The sequence below is a fragment of the Kryptolebias marmoratus genome, linkage group LG24 (genome assembly GCF_001649575.2).
Source record: "Kryptolebias marmoratus isolate JLee-2015 linkage group LG24, ASM164957v2, whole genome shotgun sequence".
NCBI lineage: Eukaryota > Metazoa > Chordata > Actinopteri > Cyprinodontiformes > Rivulidae > Kryptolebias > Kryptolebias marmoratus.
Genome location: NC_051453.1, coordinates 8,899,440 through 8,914,311, shown reverse-complemented (window position 1 = coordinate 8,914,311; position 14,872 = coordinate 8,899,440). Strand labels below are relative to the sequence as shown.

Below are 14,872 nucleotides of genomic sequence, written 5' to 3'. Positions count from 1 at the left end.
ATATATATATATATATATATATATATATATATATATATATATATATATATATATATATAATGAAAATCCTTTAAACTTTTTTTTAAATTAAAGTTACAAGCTCTGTAAATGTAGATGATGCCTGGATTGAGCCTGCAGGCTTGGCACCCTCTGTGTTTTCAGTCTCCAGACCAATCCTTTTTAACATGGTACTTTAAGATCCGTCTTAAAACATTATTTTACCCCCACTGATACAAGTACAACTACTCACTTTCCTGATATGTGTGTAAATATGCACGGACACACACAAACAAAAGACCTGTCATAAATATAAATGAGACGGGGAGTCCCTAGAGCCTGACACCAGCGTTGATATACAGGAACACTCATGTCCTTGTCGGCTCATCTCGGTTTTCATTCCTTTTTTATTATTTATCTTTAAGAAGCACAAGGATAATGCAGTGGTTATGCAATATTTTTAGCTCCATTACCATCCAGCAGCAACAAATTTAGGGGACCGTTTGCCATTTGGAACGAACAGCCTGCAGAGTCACACTGTCCAGAAGCTTTGCTCCTCATTACTACAGACTGTCCTTCACACAACATCCCGGAGTCCTGGGCAGTGTGTCCGACAGTGCTAATGAGTGTATAGAAATTGAGCAGAGTTTGGACTTAAAAACCAAAAACATTTCTGTTAACAGAACGTCTGTCTATGTGTGTGATTATTTTTGACAAGCACAAACAAACCACCGCACTTCTTTAAAGGAAAAGCTGCAACAAATAGAAAAACAACTCATCGGGTCATGTAAATGGTTAAATAGGAAGTGAATTCTCTTGGACCCTGTATGTTTAACCAGCAATATTCAGGCCAAGTGAAGCCTAAATTTTCCCTGAGGCCCTTTAAGTGAATGTCCTGCTGACTCTGCCTCTGGTGAGCACATTTTAAGTGTTTTATAGTCTAAAAGTTTCCATTTTCTCTCTCTAATACTTGTTTGACTTGAGAAGTACTGCAGTGAACTAAAATCAACACTTTTGCAAAGCGTGGCTTTTTAAAGTCAGCTGTGTGTTCCTTTTTATAAAAGTGCTAACATTTAACAGAATACTCACAGAAATGTAAAAGAAGATGTTACTATTTGCACTGGTGAAGAATCAGAAGTAGCTAAAGCAGTGTTTTTTTTCTGGTAACAAAATGAGTAGGTTTGAATTTTACCTAATGGTCAAAATTGAAGACATTGGTTGTTGTTGCATATGTCAGCAAAAACACCAGAAAGTTTTTTTTTCACAGTTTTAATTGGATATCACATTACCACAATATTAATACATTTGATATGACAGCCCCAGTCATTTAGGCCAGATAAATGCTAATTTATTAACCAAAATGTCTGACATGTCCCGGTCATTAAATCAGCCAGTTTTACTGCAGGTTTAACACTTGTTCTGTAAGATGACTCCTCTTCGTTCGTCTTGCCTTCAGATTTTCTTTCATGACGTGGTGGAGCTCACTCATGAGCTGTTCCCCATAGTGGAGGCCATGCAGAAGCACTTCAGCGCCGGCTCTGGTGCTTACTACAGCGACTCCATCTTCTTCCTGTCTGTGGCCATGCATCACATCATGCCTGAAAGTAAGACCTGCAGCATTTTCAGTCACCTATTACTTCTGGAGCTATAGATGTAGTTCATCTTTCAAATTAAGTTGGATGACCTTTTAAACAGGTTCGCAAATAAACACAATTCCAGCTGAAAATGTGCCATTATTCAAACCACTGTTTTGATATTTTGTGTCACATTTTGTCAAATCAAAGTAATTATTTCTCACTACACTCAGTGTTCATTCTCTCAAATGGTAGCTTATATAACTCAGGTGGAGGACAGCTGGAAAAGGCAGCTTGGGCAGGTATCTAAGAGACACGTGGCGTTCTGCAGAGGCCCTGGGGCGTGAGGAAGGAAGGATGTGCTGCGCTGCTGCTGCCCCCTGTGTTGGTTCTGGCAGTGATCTCTCCTCTGTTGTGCACGGTTGCTGCCCACTTCAGTGGAGGTGCAGCATGGGGTGTCAAGCTGCAAAGATGAACTAAACTATTAGGCTTTGAGGTTTTAATCAATAGCAGTCAGAGGCCCAAATGTGAAACCTGAAGTCTGAGCCTTTCAGGCACCAGAACGCCATTTTATTGTAGCTCGGGGGGGGATATGATGGTGAAGTGTGACGTGATCCATCAAATCGTTTTATTATATTGAGTGCAATTAAGTCGCACTAATTGCTGCCTTTTATTCATTAACATAGGGGAAATAAAGTATTATCATTGTATTGTTAATAATTGCATGAGAAGCAGCAAGAACATGGCTATTTGTTTTTCCATTAAAGAAAGTCTCTGTTGTTTGGTATGAAGTGTTGAAGATATGCAACGTTTGGTTGTCATGTAGCTCTGAGGAGTAAAGTGGTGGAGCTCAGATTGTTTTGACTGTCCTTTAACCACGTCATTTAGTGGAACTCTGTGTGACAAACAGTGAAAGTGGTGGTGTGTGTCTGGTGCGTCATGTTTCGTTCCCAAAAAGATTGATTGTCAACATGCCTCACCAGTGTACAGCGTGTGTCCAAGTGGTCACATGTTTCTATTTAAAGAATGCTTTTATCTGGAAAGGGCATGATGTGTTGTGGGTCTCAGGAGAAATAGGGTAGTGGGTGTGGGTTGTGTACAAACCTGATGTATTATTTTCTCCACATTGTGCTTTTTTTTTGATTGACTGTTTTTCTGAAAAGGCCTTTTCATTCAGCAGACAGGGAACATTGTTTCTTATTAATAACACCATAAGAACAAAAGTGATGTCCAGAGATTAAACAGTTGAGCTGTTGTTGGAAGAAATAAGTTTGAATATCATTTAACTTGTGAAGATGTTGATGTTATGAGTTTAATTTGTTTATTAACAGAGAATTTATTCAATAAGTCATTGCCATTCTAGATTTAGTGTAAAAACAAGCACACACTCAGAGCAAGAAAGACTTTGAACAGTTTAGTTTTATCTTATTTTATTGAACCTCTCAGTTCTAGATAAGATAACATGTTGATTATTCAGCTTTGTTCAGTTTTCTCACTGCAATGCACTAATATTTAAAATCCTCACAGTTAGGGGCAAGATTTTAATTAGTGCTGCACAATATTAGAATAACCTGCAATGTGTGATATTATTGTTTAATATTATGATACCCCTCACTTTCGCTTCTTTCACTATTATCTAAACTAGGTGTGGACATCAAGGCCAGTGAGTCTTTGGGATTGAACAAATAAATTATTAACATGCAGACCATGATTGCATGACACTTGACATATAATATTGCAGCCCAAGCATTCCTTTGCGATATTGATGTCGCGCTCACTGATGCTGCAACCACAATAAATTTTTGATGTATTGTGCTTCCCTAATTTTATTCCACCAAAAGTCCCAATGAAGAAAAAGAAGCTTTTGGAATATGAGGTAGAATTGCTTTCAAAAATAATAATCCAAATGAAAATTTGACATATGAACAAACTGTGTTCTGTGCTGGAGAAAGTAAGGTTTGATTTGAAGTTGAGATAATTTTGCAAGGAACGAGTATTGTGTCAGACATTTGAACACATCGTCAAAAAGCAAACACTGTTGAACATGCAGTCCCTAACAAAAAGAGAATGAAGAATAAGACAGAAATACCACAGCACACAGCCGGTTTAAAGATAGGAAAGCTTTCTAAACACTGTTTCTGTCAGTGGAAAGGTGTTACATGTTTTTGTATTCCCTCTGGAGCGCTCAACATGCCGGGACTTGAGGTTTTCCAACAACACGACTCTTGAGTTTTCCACCTTTGGTAGAAGCGGCTCTGTTAATGTGTTAACTGCTCTAACAAGAGACAAAAGGTAGCTCTAAGTGTTATATTCAGATTACTTTAGTTCTTTGTTTTTGTTGATCATTGATCACACTTTTAAATGCCATGTACCACTAATAAAACTGGTTGTTATACCTGTGTAGGCCTTTTATATTGGCAAGGTTTTCAGACAAATGAAATCTTACCTTTCCATATCAGTTTCCATATAGTTACTAGAAGAGTTCATGACCTGGAAATGTTCTGATTTGTCTCGTTTTGATGGTGGTCTTTATGCATGGTACCTGACCCCAAACTGCACAACTCTCTAGTGATGATACAGAAAAAACAAAAATCTGTACGAGTTTTTTTTTTATTTTTAACCAGCAAGTAAAAGTTAGACTTTCACTCCTGCTCAGTTATTTGGTTGTTCTGTTTTTCTTGTACCCTTTAGTACATTTAGAAAATAATACACCTTTTAAGTGTCTTGTTCTCTAATTGTTTGTGTGGTGCCATTAAAGACAAAGCTTTATTCTGGACAAGATATCACAGAGTTGGTGTTTTTCAAATGCTCCACAGCCATTGGGGAAATATACAAAACAAATGCCAGTGCCAGGCATCCAAACAAGCAAAGAGGATGAAATTTTAAAATCACGAATTACCTTGAGCTGCTTCAAAAACTATACCTCACATACATCCTCCCTGTTGGATGGTGGATGAGCCATCAAAAGAAATTCAAGGTCAGCTGCGCTTAAAGCATTTCAAGTATTATTAATTTGTTTCATTATTATTATTTCTAAAGCCTCTCAAACATTTCTCTTTTACAGTTAGTTTGATCGTTAGTCGTGTGATTTGCAGCAGCTTTATTTAGTTTCTGACAGCAGAGTCCAAAGCTCAGGGTCATTTAAAGAATAGGTCAGCTAGTAAATGTTCATAAATCATAATATAGAAACATTTACTGTCATCATGGGGAAGAGGAACATTAAGCAAATTTCAGTCCATTCAAGTTTTGTTTTTCAGTCATTAAACAAATACAGCTATAAAATTGTGGCTGTGAAGTGAATGATAACCTGCAAATCAGGTTTCATAAACATACAGAAATTACCAGTTCTGTATGTTTATGAAAAACAAAGTGAAACTGAAGTTAGTAGGGAAAAGCAGCTGCAACCTTTTTCTTTTGAATAAATTTACTAATGTAGTTTGGCTAATAAAATGTAACTAAATTATATGACACTATAGCTACTTTGATAACTTTAACAAAATGACGTGTCTATGACTTGTAGACCTTAGAGTTTATATCAAACAGTTTTTGAAACGGGAAGCACGACAACAATCAGATGCCGTTGAGCTTAATGAGGGTGAAAATACGAAACAAAAGGCTGTTTTCCAGTGAGAGTTGGTGAAAGCTGAAAACAAAGTCCCGTCCAAATGGACCGTAAGTGCTCAAATCAAGACCAGTGTTAGGGCTTAATAAGGCTGACCCACTTACGTCCTGAAAAATGTGATGTTAGATAACAGAGTCCCTGTTGTGCTGCGGCTGAGCTGTGCTTTATTAAACAGAACTGTCTGATCTGATAGGAGCCTCATGGAAACTCTTAACCACCCAATGGAATTAGTGCTGGAGTATATTTCATCCCTGCTAAATACAAACTTAAATGCTCTACAGTCGACCAGAATCGGCCACTTATCGGTTTGATTGGCTTGATTGGTAACAAGCAGATCTGGCACCTTAGCTAAGCAGATAATTTGCACCAGAAATGACATATATGTGGTGAAAGCTTTTACTGAACGAGAAAAACTCAAAGTAACAAAACACAAGAGGCTTCTAAAAGAAACCAGATTTTCTTCAAGGTTGTGTCTGCTACTCGTTTTACCACTGAGTGGCATAAGTTCAGTAATATAAGCTATTTATGGAAAATTAGTTTGTGGCAGCCAGTAAATACCAAAAGAAAGATGTCCCCCAACACTAAAATCTTTACCCCACTTACATGTCAGGATTAGAATTTTTAAATGTTATACATTTTGTCTTATATAAAAATGGTTTGTTATTTGGAAGAAAAGAAAACTCTAGCCCAACTCTGACCTTCACATTACTTTGTGTTGAGTGAGTCATTGGTCCAACATCAAACCCAAAGCTTCACAATGTTGTAACAACTGAGGGCCCCCTTCCTGTCAGACTCCCACAAGTTAAACCCTGTTAGTGCAAACAAACAGCACTGACCACGCAGAAATAACTTTTCTGTGTTTCCACAGTGCATAAAGGCATTGTCATGAGCAGCTTCCGTGTTTGGAGAGCATCCGACAAACAGTTTGCTGCCGCTTTGCTGAGTTGTCTGTTTCTGTCTCCTACTTTACCGAAAACAAGCTCTCAAATTTTTTTAAGCACATTCTTCTCATCCAGCCTTCATAACTTAATGGTTACATTGAATTGTCTTTTTTTGATGATTCAAAGGCTTCGGGTGTAAGTTTAGTTTTTTTGCCCCAACCATTTCTTGTAAATTAGCAGTAATAGATAACGTTGTTGTTCTAACCTTGAAGTAAACAACTAGACTGGAGCCCATAGTTGGGCATATAGTTAGAATTACTATATTTTGGCTAAGAAGACAGAAGCCAGGCACCAATTTTGATATGTTTTGTGATCATTGACCTGTTGGAGCACCTAGCTGTACAGCTGGTTATTGAGGTCTTATGTTGAAGAAATCTCATATTGTTATCCTCCCTAATTAAAATGATCTTTCTGCATTATGTAAATAGTCCCAGAACATGATATTACCATCACCTTGGTTAACAGATGGTACACTCATAAAGTTGTACATCTTTCCTTTAACTTCTCCAAATCCATTTGTGGACACCATGACTAAACAAGTCAATATTATTTCTCATCAGACCATAAACTTTCCATCTACACTGTTTTTGTTTGTTCATTAGATCAGCTGCTCATTTTGTTGACGTCATTGATGGGGTAGCGCATGAAAACCTAATAACAGTGCTGTACAGGTGCAGTTCATGTTGAGTTGAAGGCAAGATAATGGTGAGCTGCAAAAAAAAAAAGGATTTGAGCAGTTTTTTCAAGGGTCATGATCTTGATGACAGTGTGACGTTCATCTGAACAAAGCCCACAGCCAGCCATTATTCTGTCAGCACCAGCTGTGCCAAACACAGCTTTCGTCAAATCAACCCATCAGTTTTTTTCTTCTTCTGCCTGCTAACTACAAGCTGTCATTTTTGACAGTGCGTCTCCAGTATCAGTTATAATGTGCCCATGGTGCAGCAGTCATGACTATTTTCCATCCTGTCATCACCATAGCTACCAGCAAAATAAAGGAAGCTGAAACAATGAACAGATGAGGGTCTGAATATCCTGGATACAGTTGTTGTGATTTTTTTTTTCTCTACAAACAACATAATACAGCTTTATGTGTTCAGATATTTTGGTACAAGGATCAGACCCAGAATGACATTTTCCTCTAACTGGTGCATTTTGCTTGTCTCTTTTAGGTCTGACGCGCATAGTGCAGCTTGACCTGGACCTAAAGTACAGGACCAACATCAGGGACCTCTTCCAAGAATTTGACAAATTCCCTCCAGGAGCAGTAATGGGCATCACCAGAGAGATGCAGCCAGTGTACAGGTAAACGCAACACGTCAAAAACATCTGCTACGTATTTATCCATCCAAGAGGAAACTAAACGCTGACATCTTGGAGTGACAGCTGACACAGAGCCAGTCTTCTTCCTCATCATGACTTGTGAAAGGTTGACTTGTGCTCAAAGAACTGGGAGTCTCTTTTTGAGTGTCCTTGAATGTCTGCTTGAATATGTCAAGTCAAAGGCTCGATCTTTTTATCCTTTCTTTTATTTTTTGTATTTGGGTTTATTAAATATAGTATTGTATTTCCTAATATTGCTTTATAATTTACATTTAATCCAACTTTTCAACCTATTTTGTACATTTTGTATTCACCAGGTCACCAGAATGGTGGGAAAACCTGTTTTTCTGAAAATCCAAGAAAAGCATTTTAACTTGTAATGCTGTTTGTTAATTTAGTAACACATTTTGAACTCACGATATACAGAGTTATTTAACTGTATTAAACTTGAATGGGTTTAGGGTGTTACAGCCTTTGTATTTTTCCAGGCAGGTTGTTTTGCCATTAATTACACAACACTAAACCGCAATCTACTTGAAAAAGTCCCTCACATATATGTGTAACATTATTAGTAATCCAACAATGACAGAACGATTTGATGCTTTCATGGGTACATGGGTCTGCAGACCTTTGTAGCACATTGCAGGTTAGTTTCTGCTCTTCATATTGGATAAATTATTGAGAAGTTGGCAGAATTCAAGCAGAGCTGGATCTTTTCAGGAGATGTTTTGTTCTTTTGGGGTTTGGGTATATCTGTGTCTGTCAGATCTGTTAGGAGTAAATAAGTAATCTGTTCAACCCTCAAACTTCAGCTGTGGCAACACACTGTTTGGTTCACAATAATCCCCCCTGCCTTGTACGCCGAGCTTACTGGACACTTGACATCAATCCGCTCGACTTTCTGAGTTCAGAATAACTTGAGGAATCGGTGCCATCTCATGGTTTTAGCACCACCTGCTCCTGCAGTGCTTCTGTACAGAACATTATGACTTAATAACAGAGATGGTCTCACAGTCACAGATTCACACTGATTTGTGTCCAACATGATAAATGTAAATCATGTAGATCAATTCTATTACATTTTAAAACGTTGATGTGGAAAAATGTTCAACTAATGTTATAATTTAGCTCTTTAACTCTTTGTCAGATCTGTGATTACATTGTCATGCTCATCTTAACTGGTTTCCTCTTATGTTGACTTTTTAGGACATTAAGATCATAACATATAGTTTCATTGAAACATGAACAAATAGAAGTTTGCACCGTATTTGTTAGTTTAGTATAAAGATGTGTGCTTTAGGAATCAACATGAAGTTTTTCTGTTTACGCACAAATCGAGTTTCCAGTGAATTTCTGCGACTTGGTGTGATCTCATCTGAAGTGTTGGAAACATGGTCGCCTGTTTTTGTGTGCGTCTTGACGAGCGTGTACGCGTGCGTGCCCACGTTCATCAACGCGAGGCTCCAACTTTCGAGCTCTTTGTTCCTCGGGCCGATTTTTTTTTTTTTTTTTTCCCATCCATCTCCAAGACACTAAGACAAACAGTCCTGGTCCGTTTACCTCAGTGTTACCAACGAGGCGCAGCATCAGAACAGGACGTCACGACACACGCGTTTGTGTGCGGGGTAGTAAAGCGGCGCGAGGCTGGATCAGGTGGGATATTTCGGCGAGCAGCTGCTTGTTTCTGTAAACACGGGCAGGTGGTTTCCTCTGGGGTCTTTTGGACTGCGTGTGAATGAAACGGTGAAGCATAATGACTGTGATTTTAGCACAAAAGCAAATAAAGATAGGCTTGCAGTCAGCTGTCAGTGCTGCTTTTGTAGTTTCTGTTGACTGTTTTGGAAAACATTTTATTCATGTCGTACACTCAGTACGTCCCCGGGGCTTGGAGGAGTTTATAGTTTCTTTAAGATAAAAGAAATGTTGCTGACTAGCTTTAACATTTTATTCCAACCAGTCTTCCTTAATCTGTTAGTCCATATAGCATATCTCTTATCTGTTTTTTTTTTTTATATATATATATATGAGTGATCCTCTGCTCCATAAGTGTAATCACATTCATATCCTTTTGTTTCTGGGCACTATAAAAGCGAAGTTGCATTTTTCCTGCCAGCCTGCAGTTGGCTCCTTCATCTCCAAACAGATCTCTGTCTGTCCTCAGCCTCTGTGGCCGGGAGCTTTACCAACCCTGGGAAACCCCCACTAATGTTGTTCCTGTGAGGCTGGACACACTTAATTTAAGGCAGATAGGCCGGGCCCCTCAGCTCGCACAGCCTCGCTGGCAGAAATCGTGCACACAACCTGTCAGAACTGGTTTTCTCTGATTGTCGACCAGCTGAACTGTGCACTGGGATGGTTTTTGTGTGTCCACAGTCGTTGTGTGGGGAATGTGGTTTTGAACTTGGGTCAGTAGAATAAGTTGATCTTAAAACAATTCCAGTAATTGATTTTTTTGTTTTCCTCTCTTTTTTTAAAAGAGGAAATTAAAGTCTGTGCAGCTCTGGGAGGCATTGATGTCCACAGCTACAGCTTGGGCTCTTGAAGCATGAATATCTCTAAAAATCAACAGTGTGCACTGTGATCTTTGCATACAAATCTAAACTTCTGACTAAACATAATATATTTAGTATTTACTCTATGCACCCAAGGACAGGGCAGAGTTTCATTTAGCATGCAGTCCAGATGGAAGGAACACTTCAGACAGATCTGCTACTTGTTTCCATTCGTTTTAAAAAAAAAAAAAGAAAACGCTTTGTTTAGCCCTCAAACAGTAGATTTCAAAAATATTTTAGTCTTTGAAACCTGCTATTAGCAAGGCACACTGCGTATCTTCACCACTGAAGTGTTGCCTTGCATTCAGCAGAGGGGTCTCTCAACTCCCACTCTGTTTCAGTGTTAATGGGCAGAACACTATGCAGGATAATGCATCCTCCCACCAGTCACATTCACAGCACATCCTGCCACTGAAAAGTTTTTTTTTTTTCATCTCTTGTTTCTTCCTCCAGCTGGGTCAGTAATTTTTTAAAACCTTGGAGATTAAACCCATTTCCCTGAACGTCTCAGTCACAAAACCATTAAAGACATTTTTTATTTAGCCAGAGAAGAATCCCACAGAGACACAATATCTTCCCTGCCAAGGAGCTCTGGTCATATAATGAGGTATAACTCTTTTAATACTTTGTGTAATGAGTGTTCATCTTGTGTTTTAGCCTGTCTAACAGATGGATATTATAAATTTTACTTTTGTGAGCTACTTTGCATGTTCGCTGTCACATATAAAACTTTTATTATTATTTATATATACATATGCATACAGTGAATCAGAATTTATATTTTTAGCAGGACCTTTAATTTTTAAATGCTCATTTCTTCCCAGAGCCAGATCATTGTGTAACAAGAAAGGACCAGACATCTCATTTCATTTGTGAACCCCCCCTGAGCAGAGCCTCTCCCCCCGTCAGCAAGAGAGTTTTACTCAGCCATCAGAGAGCAGGCTGTTTCTTGTCCCGAACAAAGTGAAGGACACAGTTGTATGTGATGGCAGCACAGAATGTCCCCATCATCTGCTAATGCTTTTCCATTCTTTCACAAGTCAAAGACACTTCACTTGAAAGATTGGCCACAAAAAGCTGGAGACGAGAGAGGATGGTGTGAACTGACAGAGTGGTCGCGCCAATCGAAGCTAGAGGGTTGTAAGAGTCCGGACTGTACTGTACAAGACAACGAGGGTGGAAAAAAAGAAAAAAGTGTTGTCTGTCAGGATCACCGCTTCGTCGTTTGAGCAGGTTTGAGCCAAGCTTCAGTTGTCAGACAGATGTCTGCACATTTGACTCATTCATCTCTTCAGTTTGGTTGTACAGAGACATTTATAGTCGACTCAGGATCTGTGGAGAAAAATCGAGCTGGAATAACTCTCAGCTGAGATGTTAGAATGTCAGAGACCAAGATGCCAAGAATTTTTGGATGAAAGTACAAACAGATTTGATTAGAATACTAATAAAGCTTTGGTTGAGTGAACACTATTGACAAATCCATTTGTTAAAATTGTAGTTGTTTCAATGCACTGCTTTTTATTTTATTGTTTTTTTTGCTAAATTGAATTCATCTTTGCATTTGGCATTAGGCTCCACTAATGCTTAGCTTCAAAGTCCAGATGTAAAATGTTGATGAATTCAGGACTAAAGTTGTTTTTAAATGACTCCTAAAGTAAGAATACTTCATATCATTAAACGCCTGTTGCTTCAAGTTCCTTTCTCTTCTCCTGCTGACTTCCTCTGCTTTCATGTAAGATGCAAGAACACAATCCAGGATGAAAGAAATGAGAATGAATAGTTTTTCTTTTTTTCTCATTCTGGTTCCACCCCAGTTATGATCATCTCTCATTTCGCTTGTGGCCTTGAGTGCAACATTAATAATAGTAAAGACGAATCACTCTATTAATTGTGAAAACTAGAGAAAACCCTTAGAATCAGATATAAGAATAGGTTATTTAAACAGAAGGAAATGTTATATTATTATGTTAAAATTATACAAATCAAACAACATAATTTGTGCAGATCTGAATTATGTTTCATCTTTTTTCTTTTCTTTGCTTTAATAAATTTGAGACAAAACATCTTCCATTTCTTTGGTCTGTTTTTGTTGTTTTGCACTTATAAAAACTTGATTTTACAATCTGGCTATGAAGGCATACTTGAAGAGAGGAAGAAAGGCCATAAATATTTTACTTTTACAAAGAAACTTCATTCAAACTATCTTTGACTGCTGAGATCTAATATTTGTTTCTCCTCTCGACTCAAAGGACTTTGTCTGCCGTTCCCTTATCCTTCACTTCTAATAACCGGAGTGGGGTTTGTTACATATTATGGCTTTTGCTCACAGTAAATTCTAGTGATTAAAACGGCATCGTGGAAAAAGCCTGTGTAAATGTTCCCCTCGCTGAACTCGCTCGTCCAGGACGTGTCTTGTGGCACGTAGACCCAACATCTTCAAAATGATAAATGCTCCACACGGGCCTCAAGTCCCCAGCTCCCAACACAAATGGCTGTTTAAAACATGGGGACAAGCTCCAGCTGCTGAATGTAGGTCAGCAATAATATCAAAGCATGACTCAGACTATCTGCTGCTCCCTCTGCGTCTGATCAAACTGCACAGAGAGAGGGCTTTACTACGCAATGCAAAGCATATTTATTCAAGAAAGTTTCCCACATACATTACTTGCACCGAGAAAACTGACTAAACATATTACCCCTTGGCAACTATGCATTCGGGATCGTTTTCCATAAATAATTTAATCTGCAGTAAATTTCCACCAGCAAGGCGAGGACTAAGCGTCGTCTGAGTTCTCTGGCACGTGTGCAATGTGTTTGCAAGCGTCCTGGCCGAGGGTACAATCCCATTTATCCTCGTGTTCAATAGGATTGGAACATTTCAGCGCAAGTTGTTAGTGTGTGGACAGGAGCATTTTGTACTTTCAGACTCAACCACTCACTCCTAAAAGGGGGAAAAAAACAGAAAAAAAACGTACAAGTACGGAACTGAACAGGATGGTCTCCACAGATTTACCAAGAACCGTGAAGAAGAATATAACAATGTAATTATGCAGTTATTATTACAGAATAACTGTGGAGGGATGGCAGTAAATACTCACTCCAGAAGAAATGTTTATTTTGCTCATTGGAGTCAGGAGTACAGTTTTATTTTTTATTTTTTTACCAGCCATGAGCAACACAATAAGCCAACATTACAGTCAAGCCAAACTACTCTGTAGCACACAAACATGAAGGCAGCCTCCCACAGCTTGTTGCAGGATTGTTAACTAACCTCCAACTAACCCCTCTTCTTTCCACAGACACACCTTCTGGCAATATCGTAAGGAGAACCCAAACACCCGAGTAGGCGAGCCTCCTCCTGACGGCCTCCCGGGCTTCAACAGTGGCGTGATGTTATTGGACCTAAGTGCTATGAGAGCATCAGCTCTCTACAACCAGCTGCTGAAGCCCAACAATGTGGCCAAACTAGCAGAGCAGTATCGCTTCAGAGGCCACCTGGGCGACCAGGACTTCTTTACGATGATTGGCATGGAGCATCCTGAACTGTTTTACTCCCTGGCCTGCGGCTGGAACCGGCAGCTGTGCACCTGGTGGAGGGACCATGGATATGGAGACGTGTTTCAGTTGTATTATCGTTGTGACGGACCCGTTTACATTTACCATGGGAACTGTAATTCCCCAATACCAGACGACTGAGCTTTGGACAAACCTCATACCGATACTAAAAAAGACATCTACAGAGTAGTTTAGCGGATTTATCTTTTCTGCTTTTTTTGGGGAGTCAGAATTGAATTTTATTCATTCATTCAGGACCACAGACCCTTCTGGTGTCACAGTTTTTGCCCCCTGCTGGCCAAGGGGTTATTAAAGAGCCATCCACCACCAGGCTTATTCTGGTCCTCATCGTTTCTTTTTGTGGAAAGGCGATGACATAAATAATGGTAATGTAAGAAGGAACATGCTTTTGCATTGGTCTGACAGACCAGTGCAGCACCTTGTTAGAAAAAAAATGCATTTTATACCTCCTTTTATTTTTACCCTCCTAGTCCTGGTCCTAGGATGGTGCTAGAACGAGCTCAGAGCTGGTTCAACTTCAGAACCAACTAGGAATTAATACTACTGTAGCACCAGACTTCCTGGTTCTGAATCAGCACTGGAACCCCTTTGTAGCGCGTTAAATGTTTTTTGGTGCATTGGCACCACTGCTGTGTCAGCCCTACTTTCGCTCCCGTGAATGAAGTATTCTGTAAATCCAACCTGACGAGTCGTTTCTCACTGATGTCAGTGTCAAGGGATTTTTGTTGATACATTAAATTATTTCCACCAATGCTGCTTTGAAAGCCAAATTAATTAAAAATAAGTAAATTAAACAACTTTGCCCCAAAAAAATAAAATTATTTACGAAAGTTTAAATGTTGGATTAATAATAGCAATAAAATTAATAAACATGTTAATTAATAACTGAGACCTAAGAAAAGTTTTGTTTTTTTTCATCTGTTTTTATTTTTTGTCTTCTCACTTCAGACTTCAGCTCAACAGAATTTTCTTCAAAGGCTCACCTGCATTATCCTTTTTTATTTTTTTTCTGCAACACCACAAGATGTGAGGTTTCATCTGTTGTCATTTATTTCTCACCTGGATGGCTCAGAGAAATATTAAAGTGCTTTGTTCACAGCTACTGAACCCCGCACAAACAGAGCTGCGTCTTTCAGGTGGATCTTCTTTTTGCAATAAAGCCATTTGTGGCAGGCAAAGGGGATCAAATCCTAAAGTAGGTCGAGGAGTTTTGGAGAGGTAAGGGTTAATAACGCCGGCGCTGACGGCCATTGTTGGTGTCCTGTATTTGCACTTTATCTGAGGCCA

General features: G+C 39.0%; 1 protein-coding gene across 3 annotated transcripts in view; it reads left to right on the top strand.

Moving 5' to 3' along the window:
* Nucleotides 1-14,341, top strand: part of xxylt1 (xyloside xylosyltransferase 1) — a 21,284-nt gene extending 6,943 nt beyond the window's left edge. For all 3 annotated transcript variants that reach the window (XM_025005328.2, XM_017413575.3, XM_037974125.1), the window contains exons 3-5: nucleotides 1,454-1,601; nucleotides 7,307-7,439; nucleotides 13,309-14,341. In XM_025005328.2, the coding sequence (XP_024861096.1) occupies nucleotides 1,454-1,601; nucleotides 7,307-7,439; nucleotides 13,309-13,705 (678 nt within the window). In that variant the 3' untranslated portion in view covers nucleotides 13,706-14,341. The remainder of the gene's footprint in view (nucleotides 1-1,453; nucleotides 1,602-7,306; nucleotides 7,440-13,308) is intronic.
* Nucleotides 14,342-14,872: the final 531 nt, after the last annotated feature.